Source organism: Ambystoma mexicanum, chromosome 4q (genome assembly GCF_040938575.1).
Source record: "Ambystoma mexicanum isolate Mex_15411 chromosome 4q, UKY_AmexF1_1, whole genome shotgun sequence".
NCBI lineage: Eukaryota > Metazoa > Chordata > Amphibia > Caudata > Ambystomatidae > Ambystoma > Ambystoma mexicanum.
The window spans coordinates 633119527-633144480 of NC_090928.1; the positions used below are offsets into that span (position 1 = coordinate 633119527).

Consider the following 24954-nt stretch of genomic DNA (forward strand, 5'->3'; position numbering starts at 1 on the left):
TTTCTGTCATTTTTGTTGTTTTTACGTTCATTAATTAACAGCACTCAACACACTAGGAGAAGAGGCGAAAGGAGGGTAAGGAAGGGACACCAGCCACGGGGATAAGAAAGGGCAACTCAACAGACAAATATTACGGGTGATCTTTATTTAGGTAAGGAGCAAATCCTCTGGTGCTCAGTGACTGCAGCCTCAAAAGCACTTCGAAAACTCTCCCCCCTGCAGAGGACTGCGTCACAATACGTGCACACTACTGTCACCTTTGAAAGGTAAGGGTCCACAGCATTGCGAATGGCTTGTGAAGCAGCTGGAGGGAGGCGCTCCCCCACATGAGTGTCTCTTGTGGTGGGAGGAGCAGATTCCGAGGATGCTGTGGAGGAACTCAATTGACTACACTCTTCACATGGCACCACCTTGCGAATGTCCGCAGTGTGGAACGAAGTGAGCTGTCGCTTCATGGTTGTCGTACCTAAACTGTACGCTCCAAATCTCCCGTGACTCAACACCACATCGCACTGGTTACACTTCACCAGGTTCACACGGGCTTTTGGTACGTTCCCATAAACGGAAAACAACCGCCACACCCACAACTCCCGCCGAGTGCTCCTAGTGCGGAGTTTCTCCACTTAATTCTCTTCCTCCTCCTCCTTCCTCAATCTGTACATCCTCACCCATACATCTCTCTGCAGGCCCTTGGTGAGGTGGTGATGGTGGCGGGTTTGGGGTTGGTGCAGAGGCTAATAACCCAACAGCAGCCATGGAAGCCATACCGATTAGTTTCCTTTTCGTCAATACAGCAGTAAAGGCAACGCACCTCTATCTACTATAGCTAGAAGGACAATGAAGATGCGCTCGGGGTGGGGCCTTTTGAAGGGGTGCAGGGGTGTGCCTCGCGCCCGTCTTCATCCCTACAAAGTGGTACACACATTTTACACAGCAACTCATGAGGTGGCCTATTGTTTGGGATGTGTGAAATTACATTTTTACACTCCTCAATAGTTTGCCTTGGGTCTACAAGTTCATTTTTAGTGTTGCGGAAGCACACAAACCGCGGAAACTAGTCCCCACGCGCAGCGTAGGTGCGGTCACAAGATGACGTCCTCAACACATCCACCCCCTTAATGAAAGTCCCCTGGATAGCAAATGCAAAGATGCAAACATGCGCACAAGTGTCCTACGGACAGTGTTCGGGTTCTCAAACTACTTCAAAGTGCGACACAAGTGAGATGGAAGGTTAGCAACTGGCGCCATGTTGCCAATCCTTTCGTTTGTGCTGTGCATGTGCACGCATGCAATGTTCACTGTATGGACAGTCCCAGTGTCCTTAGAGCAACTCCATTTTGTTTGCCTACGAACTTGCCGGCCACCGTGCCTGTTCTACGGACGGCACCATTTTGACTGCGCCCAATATGGACTGCTATACTGTCCTTCCCACACTCCTTTTTTACTTATATTTACATCCATTCCGGACATCTCGTGTGTTCTACGACCATGTATTCTCGTTTCTGTTCATGTATGCACATTTTGAAAAGATGGTGCAGTCACACATCACATCCGTCTTATTTGGCATTAGACAGCACCCACATATCATTGCTTGCGGATAGGTCGAACAGGCGTGCTGTTCGCGAACATTTTACGTCTTTTAAAAAAAAAATGTACACGCAAACTTTCTCTACAACTACTGTACAAAACCATTTACAACACACATCAATCTAAAGAAACAGTGGGGGAAGCGGACACAAATATGGGGGAATTTGGATTTAAAACGGGCTGGTTATGAGGGAAGATTTGTGAGGGGAAGAAGGGATGGATACTTTGTCGAAACGTCTATTTTCCTCTTGCAGGTTTGGGGATGGGTCACTAGGGAATAGAGAAGAAGGGCAGGTGCAAGTGGGGCAATGGTACCGAACTTTTCCTCTCACAACGTCCTCTAAAAACTCCCGTAAACTTTGAAAATTGTTGTTCAAAATGTCCACTTTCTGCTCTATCCTTTTTATCCTTTCTTCTTCTATCTCGTTTGTTGCCCTTTCCTCTTTTTTTTTTCCTGGTCTGTTGAAAAAAAAAACACCATAAGTTAAATGCCTATAAAATACTGGTCACTATTCTCCATATGCACACCGTTGTGTACCATTGTTGTCGCCGTCTTCAGACATTTCCCCGTGCGGGAAATACTCCTCCAGCCACTCCGAAGTACTAGCCATTTCTGAGTCAAAACAGAAAGAAATTATTTTTTCTGCACCACATACCAAACAAAAACCACACACACACAAAAATGGCCTGCACTCACTCTTTTGATGTAATCTCACTTCGTCCTACTGCGTCCGCCCACTGTCGTTCCAGGCTGCCGAGTTTCTGTGAAGTGCTTACGCTGGAGGCATCCTTTCTTTTTTTCTTTTTTTTTGGTTCCATCCACTTCATTCTACATGGTTATTAAATGTGTCGTTTTCTTTTCACACCTTCAGGTTTCCATATTTACTTATTACTACTTACAATATCTTTATGCCCTTCTTCGTTTCACAATTTTTGTGTTAGACAATAGTACATCTTCAGATACCCAGCGCCTCTTTGGTTAATGGTGATTCTGTCCACACCCATCTGCAAACAGGCGCTCAGTCCGTCCCTTTCTAAAATCAATAGGGAGGGGGTTCTGTATGTTCTATGTTAAATGTATGTCAAGTACATAGATTATACTACATATTTCTCAAAATCACATGATTACAGTGCATATTCTGCTCAACAACTTCATTGCCACAATTTCATGCTTAGGTTCCACCTTCCAAAAACCTGTACATTCCCTACAAAAAAACTTGGCTAAGGGGACATTATGGTTAAGTTGCCCTAACAAAAACCTGCTCACTTCACTAAAAAAAACTTTCCACCTCCCCTTTATGGTTCAAATTAAAACCGAAATCCCCCACCGAAATTGGCCAGTTATGGTCAACTAAGCCCCCAAACCTGCCACCACCCCTGTGCCTTGCTAACACTGACACCCAAACCATGAAAGATGTCATCTCACATGTCAATGATGCCATCAATGACAACATCACTTGTCTAGCCCCTTTCTTTCCCTTCCCTGCCATACATATGTACATTTACTAAAAAGACTTCACTAAAGGAATGTTACACTTCACAGTGCACCCAAACTCCACTGCACATTCTCCCTTTATAGTAAGCTAAGCAACCATAACTCACACCATCTACGTGCATTGCTAAGACTAACAACCAGGACATCAAAGATTACTTCACAAATAACATTGATGACATCACTGATGACATCACATGTTTGCCTCACTTATTCTGGTGCATTGAAAATGTAAGCTAAGTGGTTTTAATCACTGACCAGCACAATATGAAAATAGAAAAGGTGCTGTATAGCAAAATAGTTTCTTCTTTTTTTCTTACTTTACTCCTAAAATCTTCACATAACCTTCTCAAAAGCAACCCTTACATTCCAAACCAACATTGCATTTCCCATAAAAGATAAGGAAATGCCATCTTCTTTAAAATAAACAGCATTACTGGAATCAATATTCTCATTATTACAGAAGAGCATACCAGCTCTAAGCATGAAGGCACACATGCCTCGGTTGATTACACACCTAGCATTGTTTTGCTGAGGACAAAAAACTGAACTATTGTCCCATATTGCCCTAGGTAGTAATCCAAAAAAAATTACTTTGGCATTTGGAAGGATGTTCATTACTGCTTGAACCAAGTGTTCCAAATCTGCCAACAAAGTAGGGGCACTGACATGGCCCAAACGGAAAGCACCATAGTGCAAAACTACCACATGGGGACTGTTGATCCTGCCCATATCTTCACAAACTTGTACAATTCCCTGTACATTGCAATCAGGCACAGTGCTCCACACGACCTCCACTCCTTTAACATCAAAATTCTTTGCAACATGCCTGCATTGAGCATACTGTTGTAAACCATGCACAAACATATCTCCGAGCACCAACACCCCGACTTTCTCCACTTCTGCCATCTTCACTACACAGTCTCTTTGAACACAAATCCACAACCTCAACATCTGATTGGCTGATCCCTACAGTCTTCTTTCCATGCTGGATTTGCTGGAAAACCTTGGATGTAGCACGCCCTGTCCGCAGACCGCATAACTCTTAGACAGCCCTTCAACCATTTCCACTTCATGCTCTGTGCCATTCTCTCATTGGATACAGCTAAGCAGGCACACAATACGGAGAACGTCGTCAGAACACCCCCATTTTGTTTATTTTCGAACATTTCAGGACACCGCGAGTGTTCTTAGAACACTTTCAGCTTGACAACGAACAATACAGACAACGTCTTCAGGACACCCCCTGCAAACATTCCAGGACCCCACGCGTCGTCTTAGAACACTTTCAACTTGACACCAAATCCATTCTGTTTATTTACGAACATTTCAGAACAGCCATGTTGTCCGCAGATAAATCGAACACAACAAAAGCGTCTAGCACATAAAAAAAAATACAACATTGCACCTATCTCATACTCCCCCACCCTCCCCAAACACTCTTACTCACCAACACACTCCACTAAATAGAATTTTTAATCCAAGTTTCACCGCGCTGTCCGCTGTCGTCCGCGAATGCAAGATGACGGGCGCCACAGAAAATCTGACGCACTCCACGCCCCACGCCGTCCAATCAGCGAACACGTCGGATTTCCGCAGACATCGCGCAAGCCGCTCGGCCAATCAGGGCACTGTCTGCGGAGCGAACCGGGAAGTCTGTCCGCGAAGCGAACCGAGATATCACACATTTTTTTGCCTTACATTTTGGTCATTTTAAAAAAAACTACTGGACGGATTTACACCAAATTTGCAAAAGCACGCTTTCTGGACCAAGCCCCCACTCCTGTGGCAAATTTGGTGTAAATCCGTCCAGCGGTTTGGGCTGTAGGCGTGCGCAAAATTTTTTCCCATTATGTCTATGGGAAAAAACAAAAAGTTTTGGGACACCCCCCTATAACTTTGCCCCCCCTGGACCCAACCTCTCCACACTTTGCAAAGTTTGGTGAGGATTCGTCCAGAGGGAGCAAAGTTATAAGCCGCCCAAAAAGTGCTCTTCCTATGGAAACACCAACTTAACCATAACCGTGTCCATGTACTGGCATGATCCTGTGTCTCATTTATAATGATGTGCATGCAACCCTATAACGTAGACGTGCGAGAAGCCAGAGGGCCATGTCTCCCTTCCCCTGCAGAGCCGCATACTCGGCCCCCACCCTCCTCCCTCCTCAGGCTGGGCCAACAATTGAAGGCCCTTGTTTTACTGATGTTGGAATAATACTGATGTACCTCCTCGCCTTCCTGCCGAACCCGCACAAGGTATTTGCCTTCCCCCATGCCCCCAGACACACAATGCCACCATAAAACCACTTTGTACTTCCAAGCTCTGGTTAAAAGAATTATGGACAGCAAGCCCCCACGTCCCACCGCCTTTTGATGTACCAGCTATGTGCCCCCTGACCTGATAGTATCCTAGTTCACCTCTTCCTTGACTGACCATGGTGGCAGTTTATTCACTCTTGTACTAACATACTATAAAGATGTCTCCTACTAAATCTAACCAAGCAGAATGATAAAGGTATCCTGACACATACCCCATGATAAGGCACCTGGACTCATGAAGCTGTCCCTTTTTGAATAATGTTTTCTATGATGATTCATTGAGGGCACATCGAGTTATGTGCTATTTTTCTTGTGATGTTAGATTAACAACTTGTAGGATTTATAAGACAATTTGAAGCAGAAGTTAACAATTAATGTGTATGTGTGGCCACAAGGGCAAAATGTTAGTACAGCCAAGATGTATCAACTCGAACAACTCCTGACCTGCTACTCCACCCCGATGAGCCCAGCTGACCCACAAGCATCAACACCATGCGGAATCTCACCAATAGGGAGCGCCGACCCTACAGAATCTGTAATGTTTATTGCCCTTTGCCCAATCTCATCGATTCATGTAATCTCTAATTCCCACGTCATAGGTGACGTGGATTTGTAACAAAATGTGGATGTTTGCTGATGTTTGGCAGAGCGCTCTCGGAGTTTGCAGAGTTCTCTGCTTGCCCTATATTGGTTTAGATATACTTTTGGACTTCAGCCGCACTTGATCTTTGTCTCATTCCCATATGGGTTGTGTCCATCATTGACTTTCATTGTGGAGTTTTAAATGCCTTTTTGTGGGATGCTCACTTTCACACTTTTTCCTCATCACCCCTCCCAGCCTACCCCACAGTAGAATTTCCATGTTATTGCAGCTTGTGCTCCTTCAGATTCTAGTATGGTCAATAATGCTGGTAGTTCTACTTAAGAATGACAGGAAAAAACAGAACTTAAGCCTACGGGCGCTGCGCATGCTATATATGCCTTCAATTACACCATTCTTGAGACGGAGGCCCTCAAGGGACGACGAGTCAACAGCATTGACGCACAGCGCCCTCTACCTAAAATGTTTTCCGAAGCAGCTGAATCTGTATATTGGAGATATCAAAAGATGAGGAATACCTGGGAGGAACATCCAGTCAAAAGAAAGTTACCAGGGGTAAGTAACTTTTTCGTCTAGGGCATCCCTGTATGCAATGGAGAGGCGAGGTAGGGAAGCCCCCTCTATGTATTATCTCTGCTCCGCTAGAACTCGGGTAGTGGTCGACGTGGTTTCTACTAGGTGAGATTCTGCCAGCTGCAGTTTAATGCCTTCTGAGTATTGTATTACCTTCTGCACCTCCCGTAGGCTTACTATTGTATTCCGCTATTTTGTGTTCGCCAGCTTTCTTAACCGAAATGTATTGGCTTGTTGCCTTTTGGAGTAGTACCCTTGTTTCATCTTTAGGGGGGCCTGGGTCGTTTCCTCTACAAAATGTGCCCCCAATTTATTGCGGGCTACCTGGAGACATTGATGCGCCCTCGGGGACCAACCCTCTGCCTCAATCACCTCCCTCTCCAGCTGAGCTTTAATCTCGGAGTAGCGCTTGTGGTAGGCCACCGCGTGTGCTATTAGATCCCCTCTAATCGCTGCCTTCATGGCCTCTCACGCTGTTGCTGAGAAAGTGGGCCCCTCTTCATTCTCTCGGAAATAATTTCTAATAGCTTTCACAATCCCTTCCTGGTGAGCCATGTCATTTAGGATCGGATCATACAGTCTACATGGGGGCTTGGGGTAGGGGGATTGGGTCGTGAATCTGGGCCGTCAGCAAGACCGCGGTATGATCCAACAGCGCTCTCGCTCCTATGGCTATGTCATCCACATAAGACATTATTTTTAAAACAATTGTTCCGAGAAAATATTCGCACTTGGTACAGAGGTAGTTATTAACAATAAATGTCCAAAGGTATTTCATAGTTGCAATTTGTAACTAAATAGAATCTCACAATGTGCAATTTCTTGAGTTTGGAGATTTTGCATTTATTTTTCCATTATAACATTCAGCCGACACGTGTTCCGACCGGCTTGGTCGTTCTCAAGGCTGTATATTATCATTATATCCAATGTTTGAGAAAGCAAAAGTAAATGTAAACGATATCACAATATAAATTAAAACAATGAACATTGCCAACATAAAAAAATTAATAAAAATAAAATAACACATACCACACAGGATGTTGGGTTCGAGAATAACAAACGTCATGGACGAGATTGGAAAAAGAGAAACAAATTTTGCATTTCAAAAATTTTTGCACAATACATTATCTCCATACGTCAATTACCCCCAGGGACTTAACTAGATTAGTAGCCCTAATGCAATTTGGAGGTCTTTCGATTTGTCAATGTGAGGGTCCGGCACCCAAATTAAAGTCGCCCACATCACCACCTACCCTTCAACAAAGGAGGTCATCTCAAATTAAAACTCCTGATGGAATGCCTCCTGCCCCTCGTTCAGGGCATAGATCGAGATCAAAGTAAAGAGTTGCGCAAGCAACATAACTTTGACTCCCGCATATCTTCCTTCCAAGCCATGCTGCGACTCCAGCTCGACAAAGGGGACCCCTCTCGCGAGGAGGATCAATGTGCCACCTCTCTTCGGATGCCAGGAATTGCTTTGGAAAATGCCTGCTGCGCATGCAGACAAGGTCTGGAGGAGTCGGGTGAGTCCCTTGTAGGAATACTACAGACCTGTTCAGGTCTGCAAATCTCTGCAGGATCGATTTGCGCTTGGGTGGTGAGGTTAAGCCTTTTACGTTGAGACAAAAATGGCAGCTTCTGCTGGCGGGGAGGTGCCTGTTGTGGATCCATGTTCTCTGCAAGTTAGGGGGGGGAGGGGGATCAGGCTAAGGATCAGCTACCATGTGGCCGCCCAGTAGACATCAGTCCTGCAGGGGAGCAGCCCGACCATGCTGCCAGTGCTCAGAATGGGACCATCACAGCATTTCCCGTACTATTACTGCTCCTCTGGGCCTCACAGTGCTGGCATGGCGCTCCAGGCCACACCCACTTAAAGACTATTTTGAAGTTGATACAACCTGTAGTGCCAAAGATTGTGGAAGAGAGAGAGAAGTGAGTCTTCTAGGCAAACCCAGGTTATTATTGTGGCACACAGAAAAGAGGCTGCCCCTTTTGAAGAGAGCTATTCAGAGGAAGAGTGCCTGGCCTACTTGAAGGTGTTAAAGTACTTTTAAAGTGTATCTTGTCGAAGCCTGTCTAGAAGAACAAATCTCAGAAGCTGTGGTAGTAATCCAAAGTTCTGGAGCTGTGGTGGTATATCTGGTTGTCAGTAGATGCAACATTACAGTAGTCGAAACAAAGTGGAGTACTGTGAGACAAAGGTAACTATTCTCATAGCGAATCAAGTAGAAGTGAAGTTGTTCAAGTGGAAGCAGCACTGACATCCAGACAAACCATTGTGTATTCTATTAACTAAGGACATACTAACTGTTTACCAAGAACTATCTATTAATGACAATTGTGTATATTGCATTTCTTTTGAACTGTGGCAAGTCTTCTTGAAGACGTGACCAAGCATCCTGGCTGGGTTTACTGTTGGTGCTCTTTGGTGGAAGTGGAAAGTGGATATTTCACCAAGGAGAAGAGATTTGCTATCATTGGAACTTAGGTTAATAAACATTTACTTTTGAAATATCAAGAACTGATTTGAGACATTTCTTTATTAGGTTGAACACCAGCATAATTGACTTTGAATCCTGAGGAATGGACATTACCCAGGATGGCAGAAGGTTATTCAGAAAATGGGATTGTTATTCATGTCATGTTGTATTGCCATATATTTAGTTTGTGTATTTGTTGCTTAGTGTGAGGGCCAATTATCCTGTATTAGTATTTCCCATTAGCTTTAGTTAGGCAGGGAAATCCTCAGCAGAGGGATAATGAGGCATTTATGATCACATTTCTTTAGAGAATAAAATGGCATGTTTTGATAAATCATCAAACGGTTACTGACCCCTCAAACATCACAGGTACAGAAAATGGAGGCCAGCCACGCAGCAAGCAGCATTGCGTCAGATAGACCTAAAATTAGCACCCACGCAGACGCTAAGGCATCAGACGTGTCCTATTCATAGTCACGGTCAGAATGAGCAATGCATGTCGAAAATTAACCATTGTCACCCCCAGCATATGGTGCAGTCCCACCCTTCAGAGACTCCTGGTCCCACACAAAATAGGATGTCGTACTTAGAGACCCAGATGAGGTAATTACCTTCTGCACAATGTACCAGCCAGGGAACCAATAATCTACTCCTACTGGCTAATCTATTGTGCAAAAGGATGAGGAGATATGAACGTCCGCCCAGCTCAGCCGCTGGTGAGAGAAACGTAATATATTATGTACTGAACAAACTCCTCCCCTTGCTTCTAAAACTACTCTGTAATGTAGGGTTGCATACCTTGTTAATATGGGGTGTAGAACCAGAAGGAAGGAGGTGCAGGAGTATCACCATGCTGTATGTAAACACAGTGTCAGGGAAGAGGAGTATTTCCATCTTCAAGTTCAATAGAGGGAGTCAACGTTCCAAACAATCCAGGAAAAGAAAACTAGTTTAGACTCCCAAATTCCAAAATCCTAGGAAGTTCCAGAGCACAATCCATGTGTATGAAAAAACAATTCCAAGCCAAACATCTCAGAAAAACGACCAAAAAAGAAAAAAAGTCTACATCCAAGAAGAAAATGCAAGCCAAATACCATAGCAAAAGGGAGAGCCAAACCAGTCCTTAAAGCAGTGTCGAGATATCTGTGGAGTCAGGAAATGGGATCATGTACACTTCGTGCTGCTGGCGAAAACAGTTAGGAAGCGTAGAATAGGGAGGGCAGCATCCTAATGAAGCTTCCGGGAGCGGCGTAGATGACGTGGACTAGTAACGTGATGGCCCGGCTCTGTGCTATGGACTGAGAGATGCAATTTCTTCCTGAAGGGACTGTCTAGGAACCTCCATGGACGCCACCTCTGCTGTGTGGGGAGAACAGAGAGCTGCATCGGAACCCCTGAGGCAGTATCTCTGGGGGTTGAAGGTACAACACAGGGGTACCCTTTTCAGGGACAACAGAACTACCCTCTCGCTGCTCTCGTGCCAAGGGGACCTGTTTGCCAGTCAAAGGTCTAGGGTCTATCAAGAGGTGGCACTGCAGCAAACTTCAAGTCAGCAGTTCTCTCAAGCAACATGCAAAAACACATGCTTTGATAGATTTATGGTGTTAATGATATCCCAGAAAATGTCTGGGATATTGAAAGGACTCCTCAGAGAAGTAGTTCCCCAAGTATTGCCACAGCAGCTTCCTCTACGGGCTGCAGATGAGACGCCTCTACTGGCTCCCATAGGTGTTCTGCCTCTGCTTTTTGCCACTTTGACCTCCACTCCTCCTCCTCTGCCTCTTACCCCCCCCCTCGGGCACCACAGGTTACAGTAGCCGCGGTAAGGCAGGAAGGACCTGGGTCAGGGGTCCCCCGCACCGACACAGCACAACAGACTCAGGCGCAATAACCATAGGGGGATACATATGATGGCGAGGATGGAGATGAAAACACCACCTCTGCTAAATCTTCTCATGACCGCATGTAGGGCCTAGCCGAATTCCTGGGTGTGCTGGCTCAAGAGCAGGGTCAGCAGAAGGCTGGGGTGTTAGCCGATATTATGTGTCTCAGGGCTGCCAGCAAATCCTGGTGTTCCACTTCAAAAGGACGTGGTGACATTAGCAAAAAAAGGCATGGCAAAAGCCACAAGTTCCCAACCCAATAAGGCAGGTGGAGGACGGCTCAGTAATGCGGTCAGCACACCCGCAGCCTCATTAGTTAGTGGTAGCCTTTGGCATCTGCTACAGCTTCATCATTAAACCCTTGTCTCCAAAGAGGACAGGCTCCTGGAAAGCTTTGGTCGGAAGGTGTACCTTAATGCGGGACTCCATCTAAGGCAAGCTAATGCCGATGCCATATCGGCTGCTAATCAAAAACTGTGGTGTGAGATAGCCGATTTCACTCAGGATCTTCCAGCTGATAGACAAGTGGCTTTCAATGCTGGACAAATGTAATTGCTCAAGATATGCTAGAAGCTTCTGTGGCCCATATTGACACCGCAAGCAGGGTCATCTGTCTAGGGGTCGATATGCACAGAACGGCATGGATGCATGCCGCCAAGTTTGCGTCTGATGTGCATTAGTGGATAAATGACCTCCCATTCGAGGGCTCCAAATTGTTACATTCATCGGTTCGATCTAAACTCAGCTCCCCGTATTTTCACGAAGACCATGAATACTATTGCAGCCTTGCTCGATGGACACCATCTGTATTTGTATCTTGACAACTGTCTGGTTAGGGCCAGTTCCCCAGAGAATGCCCAACTTTAATGCCAGAGGATCACAGATTTGCTGCACCATTTGGTCTTTTCCCTCAATGTATGTGGGCAAAGGCTTTGATTTCTTCAAAGCATTACCTTCCTGCTGCCAGGTGCAATACAGTGCCTTATTGGGTCTTCTCCACGCAGGAGAGGATTGTGGACATCGACAAGGCAGCACACCACTTCTTGAGCAGACATCTTACATCCGCTTGGTGATTCCAGCATCTGATGAGCCTGCTAGCTTCGTGCATATTAAGTCCCGTATTCCAGGCTGCCTTGGTGATTCCAGCATCTGTTGAGCATTCTAGCTATGTGCATATTAACTGTCCCATATGCCAGGCTGGATATGTGCATTCAGATTCACCTGGGGTCAGTCTGAGACCAAGAAACGGGTTTGCAATCAAACTACCTATCCCTGCAAAGTTCGAGCAAGACCTCCGGTGGTGGGTCGATCCCAGCATTGCCCAGGCTGAGGCACCTCTGTGGGCGCAGAGCCTTTCCATGGTGGTAACCACTGACTCCTGGCCGACAGGGTGGGGTGCCACGTTGCAGAACAACTTCATACGCAGTTGCACATAAATGTGCTGGAGCTCAAAGCGGTTGGTCTTGCACTTCCTGGAGGACGGTGTTGGTGAGAACGGACAACTCCAACTCCATGTTCTACTTAAACAAGCAGGGGTTGGGGAGGCACCAGATATCTGACTATTTGCATGATAGCAGTGGAGACCTGGGAAGGAAATAACCCAAATTACCAAATTAAAAAGCACAAATTGCATATTTGATCAAAACATTTGTACAACCAAAAATTCAATCCAATATGCCATTCAAATCCATTATAGAAAACAAGGGGAACTGGGGTAGTGGGGGTGTCCGCTGCATGGGTAAGTAAAGTTTCAATCTTTTTTTTTTTTTTGTTTAAATAAAAAAAAAGGGGACCCTCCAGTGCCGGTTCCCAATCACATAAGTGCAGGGAATCAGTGTTGATGGGAGTCAGGAGAGTTGGCGGCACACAGCAAGGTGTTCCACCAAAAGGTAAGTAACGGGGGTGGAGGGGAGAGTGAATATGTAATGTACGGTTTGTTTGACCGTAACAGGCAAGGTAGCTATGGTCATTTCAACTGCAAGCATATATGTTACAGTCAAACAACCCAAATCCATCTGGGAGTGTGCTCTTTTCGCCCAACATACATAATAACGGCTGTTCACCTGCTTGGGGAATCAGTTCAGAGACTGACAGGCTGGGCAGGAACAATTACGAATGGGAATTGCAAATGCAGTCTCTTGAACCAATTTTCCAGCTATGGTGTTTTCCTGAGGTGGACCTCTTTGCGTCAGTGCTCAGCACCAACCAAGTGTCCCTAGTTCGCATCACGGGAGGGTCAAGGATGCAAATCCCTGGGAGATGCTCTCCAGTTCAGCTGGAACCATCTTCAAGCATATGCGATCCCCCCTCCGCTACTTCAGATGGTGATATGCAAGTTCAGGACCTCTGTCAACTGCTGGGTAGTTCTCATAGCCCAGCGGTGGCTGTCGCAGGTGTGGCATTCCGACCTGTTGCGACTGGCAGTGCAGGGGCCCCTCATGCTGCTGATTGCAGGGGGAGGGGGAAGGGTAGGTTTGTAGTTCTCCCGAATCCAGAGGGGTAGCCCTAGCAACTTGCCTCCTGATCAGACAAAACTGCACAACTGCAATCTATCGGAAGACAATCTTGGCATCGTTCAGTGCACTCACAAGGAGTCGACTAAAGCCCAGTACAAAAGCATGTGGTCAAGGTTTTGCTTCTGGGCAAAAGAAAAGCAGACCTGCTCACCTGTATGATGTACTCTCTTTTGTTTGCGCATCTCGCGCACACAGGTGTCCAGGTGGACACATATCACACTTATTGGGCGCTATAGGTGTTTACAAGAATTCAAATGAGACCATCTTCACCACAGCCAACCCAGTAGTGAAAAGTCATTTGAACGGCCTGTCAACGCTTTTCCCACCAGTGCACAGGTCTCATGCAGTCTGTCTTCTAGGACAGACAACATTATGTTTAGGTCCCAAACAGTTGAAGCCTATGGGTTCCACAGACATTAAGTGGGTCACGCTCAAGGCAGTTCTACTAGTAGCTATTATATCAGCTAGGAGAGTCAGTGATTCAGGCGCTGTCCGAGTCAGAACCGTTCAGTGGCCCTTATTGAGGGTGGAAAAATACTGTTTGAACCTAGAAGGAACAAGTGTGTGTTTTGTGGAAGGAAAGGAAGCAACCATCCCAAACAACGGAAGGAGTGAGTATCCTGGAATATGAGAAAATGGAGTCCTGAGAAGAAACCGAGACGCTGGTGAGATGGAGACAAAAAGAAAGGCTATGCAGAGGTCTGGGAAGAGAAGACACTGAAGCGGTCTGAAGAATACACTGCAAGGTAGTGGAAATGTCATAACAGAGAGTACTTCCTGGAGAAGGTCTCCCACGAACCATTGTTTATTTCTAGAGCAGGAATAGACATTCATAGACTAGGCTTATGGATTTTTGTGTTGGCCAGGATTTGAAACACTTCTAAACTAGGATCAGCAAGGTGACTAAAGAAGTGAACAATAGGTTGGACTTTTCGGTTGGTCATAGTCTTTGGATTTTGCTTTATAGAAGAGGGCATCACCGGAGTGACAGGGGCTTGTTTAAATTGGGTTTGAAACCCTTATGGTCACATATGGTCACTTTGTGTTTTCCTATGCATAACACTGTATTTCAGGTGTTCTGTATTTATTTGTAGATTTCCCTTGTTCCTCTAGGCCTTTTTCAATCCAAACCTTGATTTACTGAGAATTAAGGAAATACTTGAAATCACAAACGCATTCTCCATTGTATTATTGCTCAACCTTTATAAATACCTTCACTTTCTTTGCTGGTAACATAAATCCCTACTTTATTTCCTGATGAGGAAGTGATTAATAAATTACTGATCCCACACTCTGTTGATTAGCGTTGTTGGCCCTTAAATGTGTAACAGATGCATGCTGGTCTCTAAGGTTCTAACGTCCTCTTATGGCAGATCCTCCCATCTTTTCAATTAAAACATCTTGCCAATTAGTCACCTTTTTGTGATAAAGATGAGATTATAGAACCATTTTATATTCAACTCTATTACAAAGACTTGAGGTTTCCAAGACAGAAATGTCCTTGTGATGCCACACTTCATTTTCATGCAGCTCTTGCATTGTCACAATTGCTCAATTTCTCTGAAGTGTTGTGTGCAAAGATTACTCCTTTGTAGATCCAAGATTAGAATGAAGTATTTAGGCAATTAAAAACCACAAAGAAGGAAAAAGTTGATTGTATGTTTACACAGTAGTGTTATTATTTATATTGTTTTATATTGGCATTTATTTGGGTCTTCACATAAGAAACCTAATCCCCAACAAGCATCTGAGATCTTAACTAATACATTACATGTCTTTGATAAACAGACTTTAATTACCCTTATTGATGCATTATATTCATTCAATTGCACATTCTCAATCAATTAATGTAGCACCTATACTGTAATAGATGGCTGAACAGACATCTATTAAGTTTCTTAATACATATTTCGAATAATCGGGTATTCTTGAACCAATAAGAAGTATCTCCCTTACTACAAAAAAAGAAAAAAAAAACCTGATGATTCATTTGTAGGCTCCCAGAAACAATAGAGAATGTAGAGTTATTACTGATGAAACTCCAAGAAATGGTTAAGGTTTTCACTTAAAGTATATCATAATAATGCTCACTATATTAAAATTCTAATAAAATGGATTTTGGATTCATTTACTTTATGAAGAATGAGCTCCTTTGTATTAACAATGCGGACATCTTTTTAGACTGTTAAGGCAAAATACAAAACAGTAAACCAGGATGTCAGGGTCTTCAAAGTATTATTGGTGCTAGTATTTACACAGGTGCTTACCAGTAACAGTGAATGCACAGATGTTGAGGTACACAAAGAGGGATAAGTCTACTTGGTCTCAAGTTAAACAACACTAATGCACCAAAGCTTGTTGGTGAGGAATATCTGAAGCAAAAATGAGTTTCTCTGGTCCTTTTGTAAACCTGCTGTGATTTGTCACTCTGAAATCTTAAGAAACTTTATCAAATAAATTAAATATTACTCTAAAGGTTGTGTGTTTTTGAATATTGTGGATCTCAGATTTGGTAATTGTAATAGAACCCAACTTGTTTTCTTTACAGCGAGAAAAGATCCATGAGCGATGCAAGAATATATGTCCACCTAAAGATGACTTTGACAGGAATGCTATATCACGCAATCATGGTAACGTTTAAAATACTTTCTTAAAGTAGCACTTGCTTTGTTATGTTATTAGGATTGCCACAAAATACAGCTTGGGCTTGATCATTTTTTGTTGGTTTGTTTCTCTTGTGAGACAAACTTTGCACCATGTCATCAACAACTCTGTGAAATCACTTAGGGGCAACACACGGTATTTGACCCCACTGCCAAGCAACAATTGGGAGGCCTGGTTCAGGAAAAGTACACTGGGGGAATTGTTACCCTAAAATAGGGATAAAGTCAGAAATCTGGCGTGGGGGCTCATTTTGAGTGTTTTGGCAGCGTAAATTGGGATGAAATGTTTTGTGTTAAGAGTTTAGTGGAGTAGCTCGGTTTAATTGCATTTGCAGGAATCTGTACCATGATTGGTGGTGGAGGAGGTATAAGGTTTTTAGTGGCTGACATTTCTGTGGTTGTTCGGCAGAGGTTGAAGTTTGGGTATTGTAAATAAATATCATCGATGTTTAAAAAGTCTACTTTCAGTAGTCTAGTTTTGGCCACACGTTATGCAATGTCGACTTTATAACATGGATCCTGACCAATTGTAATTTACCATTACATGTTTTCCTTTTTCCTAGACCAATTTATTAGAGAGCTCATGAAATCCTCGTCCCAATTCTCCTTTCCAATAACACCATCCGTTTCCCTTGTATCACATATCAAGAAACCAGACAGACAAAACAAGAATCAAGACATCCACAGCATAACATTGAACACATAAATTAGTCTACTCTATAACTAGATTTAAGTTTGGTAATGTGCAGTCATTCAAATTCGATTTATTGATATTTGTCATCACTAAATTTTAAGTCATTAAATGATGTCCACTTATCTAAGTACATTTCATCTTTGTCCCTTCTTTTGTACTTCACTTATTCATGCTTGGATAAAAACTGGTGGTTCACAATCCTGTTCTCCACCTCTGTCTTCTTTCTGGTTTTCTAAAATCTTAGTATCTGCATCTTGGCTGCCACTCATGCTTTATAATCACAGTGTTGAAAGTTCCCTCTGGCCACTCATGCTTTATAATCACAGTGTTGAAAGTTCCCTCTGACAAAGGGACTAGCCTGAAATTAGTGTAGGATAACAGTTAACTGTTTTTTGGCCATTTGAGTGCCCACGTTGACACGGTCTAGCACATCTGCTCACAACTCCTAAACCCTACTTCAGTCCCAGAGCATAATGCTGTAGGTCAACTTTTTCACACCCACAGCCCCAAAAGAGATCCTGATGAAGGCGGCCCAAGCTCTGCATCTTTGCAGGAATCCAGTATAAGAGAATTTGTTTTTTTTTTTTTTTATAGATCCACCCCACTTCTCTCATTGCTCTGTGGGTATATTTTGTTTCGGGTCCTCTGCTCGTTAGTGTCGCTAACGGTCCGGCCTAACAGCGTGTTCTTTTTCACCGAACCTAAAATTGTAGACGGTGGCAACCATGCATGGACTGGATTCAAGTATTCTACAAAGCTTGGGCCTCCTCACCATATAATATCTGATCTTAAACATTTGGATCAGCAAGTTCTTCAAGCTATTATTTCTCTATATATTAAAGCCGGGTCTAAGGCTCAGTGGACTAATGCATCCACTACAGAGGCCTGTGTTTGACCTCCTTAGTCACCGGTTCGAATCCCAGTGGTCCACTCAGCCCTTCATCCTTCCGAGGTCGATAAAATGAGTAGCATCAAGTTGGGTAACAATAAACATTGGTTATCTGTTAATAGCAGCAAGATGCAAATCTGCAGGTTAGTGTGTGCTCTATAAATACAACTGTTATGTTATCTTGTTCCTAATCAAGTGGGCTCTTTCAAGGCAAGTAGATGTCCTTCTACTCCAACTGTCATGATTTTCATAACGTTCCTGGTGACCAAACTTTTCCTGTTGACCATTTTAATCATTCTGTAATGCTGCATTGTACCATAACCAGCCTTCCTCATGTAACCAAAGTGTTTGCTCATTGTCCTTCAGCCAAGAGGTAAGGGGTTCTTGTTTGGCTTTAACAGTGGGTTGTGAGAAGATGCATCTTGCAGGGCAGCCTGGCCAGAGAATATAAGTTAGTTTGATGGAATGGGTGAGTTGAGCAGTCTTCCATGTCCACCCACATGGGTCAATCCTTTCTTGCAAGATCCAGCCAAGGAATTGGGTATAAACCCTTTGTGGTATTTTTCAACATCAGGATATCCCAACCCTCCTTTCCGAACACTGGACGTGAGCATGTGGCATAGAATTCTGTGTGGTTTACCCTCTCCCCACAAACCTCCCAGAAATATTAGTGTTACTTCTTTTTGACTAAGTGCTTACCAAAAGTTAGGGGAGCTATTGAATGATATAAAGTGCCTTCAGGAGGATATTGCGTTTATCTTGGCCCAGATACTTGGTGAGAATTGACTCCACCTTGCAAACAATGTCCTTCTTGGTAGCCTCCACCATGCTTACATTTATTTCTCCTTGCTTAGTGGAGTCTTGTTTTAAAACGTTTCTCATGATAGTAAGTTGTCAATGGCAAGATCTCAGTTTTCAGACCAGTTCACCGTATAATCTGATAACCTAGCAGCCTCATTCAAAATAATTTTTTGAGGGCCATACATCAAAAGGACCATGCCATCTGGATATGTTATGATCTTCGATGCTTTCTTCCAGCGGGCTTCCTTTCACCATGTGACTGTCTTATGTAGGCTTCCACCTACTAAGCTGTGATATTGAAGGCAAAATGAGGCATCCTTGTCCTGTACTCCACTCTAAATAGAATGCATTGAATATCACCCAATTGGCTTAGATCCTTGCTGCCACACTTTATATAAGCAATTGCACAGTCCTAAAGAGTTTGCCAAAGCCAAACTTGCTTAAAGTAAATGGCCAGACATTTAGAGTTGACCCTGTCGAGTGCTTTTTTTGGCATCAACGAATGGCAAGGAGAGGAATGCTGCAGCATTTGTCAGTCATTCCCAGCACATCGATCAGACTCCTAATATTGTCATTACCATATCTTTCTCTAATGAAATCTATTTGTGAGAAGTGGGTTATCTTGTTTATGCAACCCTCTAATCTGTTGGCACATATATTAGCAAGCATTTAAGCATCCATCTTAAGCAAAGATTTGGGCATCATTTTTGCATTTTGTGTGGTCCCTGCCAGGTTTTGGGATCAGCGGTCTCAACGCCTTTGTTATGTAAGGGCACATTTACCCATACTGAGAGCTGGTAAACCTGCCGTTCATATTGGTGGCAAGGCGGCATGAGAAACTCAGATAAAAGTCCACCAGTATCCTATCAAGACCCAGAGTGTTCCCACTATTTAATTGGCCAAATGCAGCAATGACTTCCTCCAGGTCAGGGATTTGCAATCTTTGTCTCTCAAGATGGCTTGACTACAACTCCATCCCAAACCAGCATAGTCGATGGCAAGGGATCATGGGAATTGTAGTCCAAAACATCTGGCGAGCCAAATGTTACAGCCCCCTGCACCATTTTCCATGGTTGGGCCTGGGAATCAATAATGATCAGAGTCAAATCTGTATAAACTCAGTATCCTTGTCTCTGAATAATTTGTTATATAGTAGTTTTGAAAGCATTCACAGATGCCCTTATTTGTGATTATCAGAGTAGTATTGTTATTGACAAAGCTTGCTATTCTGCTTTCCAACATCACTTGGAGTCTTTGGGCCAAACGTTTATCTCCACTACCCCCATGCTTCCAAAAGGATGGTCTACTATAGAGTACCCCCAGACCAGCTAGGGACCAACCAGTATATTCCTCAGTCTGTCTACTCTGGTCTTATTTTCCACAGCTCCTGTGGATGCATATTTCTTTTGCCTCGCTTGTGGACCGGATTCCAAGGCCTTTATCCCCACTAAACCTTTCTTCATAATATAGCTAGTTCGACGAATACTTTCACCACTAATCATAGCCTTATAGGCATGCCACACTAAATGTGCATCTGATGTGCCTTCATTGTCTTCGAAGTAATTCTCAGTCTTACCCATTGACTTTCATCCAGAAAGAGTTCTGGCTTCATCGCTAGTCCTTTGTATCCTTCCCTATACTACCTATTGGATTTATCGTCTCTACCATATTCCCGGTTCTTTCATCTTTGCTGAAACGTTCTACTGACCAATTTTTCTGAAACCATGAAGTAGTCTAGAGTGAGAGTCATGGACATGGGAGTACGATTATTCTTTTATCCCCGGATTCCTGACCCTCCAGACATCCATTAGATCAGGTACGTCCAGAAGTTACCGAAGCTCCATACTCGTTCCTCTCCCATGTACCTACAGTCCGCAGATGAGTTAGTGGCACAATCCATTTAAAATCGCCCCCCCATAACATATTGTTGCCTTTCATATGACTTAGGGGGTAGGTCCATGAATAACTGACCATTGGTACCACAAGGTCGGTCAATATATTATTGAAGTACGAAGGGACAGTTGTCTATCCCATCTTACCCTTTGTGAGCCTAAAGATATTGTACACAACAGACCGGAGATTCATATGAACTAAAAAACAAATGCTTTGTGACTTAATTTTGAAATGGATCGAGGTATACTTTGCATTTAAAATGTTTGAGCTGTCACAGTGCTAAATGTATGTCTCCTGTAGAAAGACTACATCTACTTCAATCCTCGCTTATTTGGTGTGATTTTCTGAACTTTTATATTCTAGGTGACATAAGTAATTAGGTTAGCCATTAAACCCCTATCCTATCTAGAACTTGTTTACTTGAATAGGTAATAGGGTACAATCCATAACATATGCTTTGGTTCCCTCCTTCACCCAACTCTTCAGTAATGATCCACCTCCCCCACACTCTAAGTACTGATGTGCCTAGTTCGACTGCATACAGTCTAAATGCAGATGGACAGTCAACATATAATTCTAGTAGACTAACAGACAAGTCATACAAACATAGAATACCAAGATAACTTATGTTTTATTTGTTCAATATCTGGACTAGTTTACCAGCCCACCTATTAAAAGTAACATTATATTCAAATGACATTCACTGTTCTCCTACAGGATATCCCCTACCTGCTCCTGTCCTAGCATGCACAACCCAATGTTTTCCTCAAAGGAAGCTCAAACCCTAGCTTACAAATACTTTGTGTACATTTAGTAGCCAGATGTTAGGATCGGGAGCAATCGTTCCTAATCCCGCTTCACGTTCTTAACTGGTTCCATGGCGAGACCACGCCCGCAATACAGGACCCCAGCGACCTTCCTGAAGCGGTATCGGCTAGCATGGCGACTACGTGACTACCGGTGGCTTCCATAAGGGATCGGGAGCGATCGCCCCCAATCCCACTACACGTTCTTACACGATTCCGCTGCGAGACTGCGCTGGCAATACAGGACCCCAGCGGCCTTTCTGAAGTGGCATCAACTACCGCAGCGACTACGTGACTCCCGGGGTCCTTCGTATTAAAGTGTGCCGATAGATCATATCATATGATATGGTTAAAGTGTAGGTCCTTTCCTCTAATCCGGATCCAAACTATAAGTCATGGATTTACGTTTCCCAATTATCGCAACAGTGGCAGTCTCTTGTGACCAGGAACCAGTCATCCACCTCTCTATTCAGGTATTTAGGCTCTGGATCATTTTTTGGGTGTTCCCAGATGCTAGGAGCTTCCATGTTACAGATAATGACATTATTGATCTTGAATGTCATGTATGGTACTTTGTTCTGTGTAGAAGTGTCTTCATCCTTGCACTCTCTCTCACTTGTAGCCCCTGAATCTCTACGGTTACTGTTTCAGAGGGAGTGTGACAAGAAGCACTCCTGTCCGGGGTAATCAGTGACATAGCTTGTTTTTCAGTCTGTGGTGCCTATTCCCCTGTGGTTAGGGGGGTTAGCACTATGACTTGGCTTCCAAGGATTTCTGAGTTCTCCACGCAAAACCTGACCGATTGTGAGAACCCTTTATTTCTTCCAAGTCATGGACGCAGTGTTGAAACATGTACCTTCTGCAGTGCAGAAACTGCAGGTTGAGGTGGCCACTTCTCGCCAAGAGAACCCAGTTCTCTTTCAGTCTGTCGGTTCTCCAGAATTCTGTGGAACAACTAAATACATAATCCCTTCCTTCCACTGCTCCTTGAGGTGCTACGGGAGGTGCTTCCCATTCGGACCCCAAGTCAGTTCTCACTCCTGCCACCTTGCCTGCTCCAGGAGCTTCCCCAAATATTCCCACGCCCCCTAAATACACAGGTGATACTAGAGACATTAGATCCTTCCTAACACTGACGCATACATTATCTTAATAGACCGCAATTGAATGCCTCAGATCAAGCCAAAATATTGTTCATCCTACTGAACGTGAAGAAAACTGCCCTAGTCAAGGAAACTCCTTATGTAGATGAAACTGTCCCCTCTTGAATGATAAGGAACAGAAAGAGAGTCAAAAGCTACCCCAAGTCAACCGTATATAGTAGGTAGGTCTAGGTCAGCAAGAAACTAGTGTTTAATAACTAGTTATTGAGGGTCACATGTAGTTGTAAAAAAACAAATTCAATTTTATTTTACAAAAGAAAACACAAGAAAAACAACTTTGGAAACATTGCATATAAATATCGCTTCTCACTACCCTCAAGTCACGCAAACATACTGCACGAACGCATAACAAGTGACCCAGAAAGATCATATTTATATTACCTCTTGGAACACTAGAGGTTATTCCCACCGCATGACCTCCATGCAAAGTACGCTAAGTAAACAAGATATTGTGGTGTTAGAAGAAACCTGGCTTCTTCGTGCTGTACGTGCTGTAAATGGGGCCAACATCATATCCTCCAGTTTTGGAGCTCCACCAAAGATGGTTGCTGAAAGACCGGGACCACTGTAAAATATTTTCTGAACCTTTTTTTTTCCAGCAGCTGAGATTTTTCAATTGATTGATTTGACAACGTGCCATACATCAAATTGATGGTGAATATTTGGAACCTGCTCTCTCATTGTCTTGACTATTGAAACCGGTCTGTGAGTCGCTATGAGGTCTATTTGCATTCCCCTCGATTGGAGATCTTCCAGGGATTTTATAAAACCATGTTTCTCCATGGCCATTGAGGATTTACATTCAGACACCTGCACGACCACCAAACTTACAATTTTTTTAGTTTCCATGTCCGGAAAGTGGTATGTGCAGTAATTTGCTGAAAATCCGGGGCTGTCACACTGTCCATCGCCAGCTAGCCTGAATCGTTTGTCAGAGACTGTCCTTTCAATTGACATTTGTTCAATTTTCCAAGCTTCACTAAAGGCAGGGAATAAATATTCATGTTGATATTTGTAGTACTGCGTTTTAGAAAGGAACTAGAGTCCCACAAATTGACAGAAACTGGACAACTTACTAAAAGTAGAGCCACTGAAAAGTAAAGCTGCTGCACACAGTAGATTTCCAGCTGGCAATTTCCACGGCATCGGTTGAGCGGACCATGAAAATGTAGCATGGAGCAGATCACGGGTGGCTTGTATTTTCAGGTTAGTGCCTTGTGATACACGGGTCACATTCAACAATGGCTTCCCGCATACTCTGCCACCCCCCCCCCCTCTCACTGGATGGACAGATTTCAGCATCAGTATAATCTCCAGCAGGCAACTGTCGAATATAATGTATTTGGGCTCCTTTATTAGACTATATTGTCCCTCATGAATGTGTTTTGTGACTCAACTGTGGTGGACATATCAGCCGAACAGGACAAACTGTAGTCGAGATCTTTGGCTAGTTCCTCGGTCAATTATGTTGAGACTTCACTCTGTTATTTCAGCTTGTGTTATTTGAACACGAATCAGAGAAAACATCAATGTTGATTGTTTGTTGGGTGGCCCTTTTTTTGCGGGTGTCGATTGTGGCAAGTGGTCTGCAAGTAATTCAAAAGCATCTTCATCTTGTGGAGTTCTCGCATTGTAGCAATGGTCCAACAACACTTTGCTGGCTTTGCCGGTCACATTCAATTCATTTTCTGGCCATTGGGCATATGCATCTCGAGTCTGCTTATTGATTTGAACACGCTGCGCCTCAAATAAAAGTCGCTCCATGGTGAAATTGGTTTGGCAAGCAGCATCTCTGGTTTCAGTAGCTGTCTGTGTCTTCATAGTTCATTTACTTCTGGGCCTCTAGGAGATGGGTTGTAAAAACATGTTCAATGTAAATCCACCATACAGTATATAGCACTTTAGATTTTTTTAAAAAGCATGTTATGAAGACACCAGCCCAAATCACCTTTTGTAATCGAAATTGTTTTAGTTTCCCTTGCCTTCTTGATTTTCTGTGAAACCGTGTTCTTCACTGTAACGATTGCACCAGCAAGCTGGTCCGCCACCTAGGATCCACGTGCCTCCTCTTCTATTTCCTGATCTTGTATACATCCCTAGAATAGAATATTGATTTTAAAAAAAAGTAAATTGTATTTGAAATCAAATTATTTCCTCGCACACATGGCTTACATAGATACCCTCCTACACTGTGTATGTCATTTAGTCAAAATATACATTTCAAATTTCACCTGATTGATGGCTAGTGTACTCCATCAGAGATCACTGTGCGAAACCCACTGATTGTAAGTATTTTGCAAAAGATGCTCGTTTATAATGTCACTGTCTAAGAGTATCAGATGTAGGATATACTTTCTTTCATTCAAGGGAACTGTCAGTATGCATACCTCAGGCTCTGGATCGGCTCCAAAGGATAATGTAATTGTAGTCGAAGTACCTGCATCACCTTGTAACACAGTACTTGTTTTAGTATGGATAAAAAAAGTTACATTGAACACACACAATAGGATGCAGACAATGGTACATATCAATAAAAACTCATGAATTAAACATTATGTAAAGAGACAGGATACGTAAACTTTTTCCTATTATCT

The 24954-nt window shown here is 43.5% G+C and overlaps 1 protein-coding gene across 2 annotated transcripts in view; it reads left to right on the top strand.

The window, feature by feature from the left end:
• Positions 1 to 24954, top strand: part of VPS54 (VPS54 subunit of GARP complex) — a 2536401-nt gene that overhangs the window by 555604 nt on the left and 1955843 nt on the right. For both annotated transcript variants that reach the window (XM_069608186.1, XM_069608187.1), the window contains one exon: positions 16000 to 16081. In XM_069608186.1, the coding sequence (XP_069464287.1) occupies positions 16000 to 16081 (82 nt within the window). The remainder of the gene's footprint in view (positions 1 to 15999; positions 16082 to 24954) is intronic.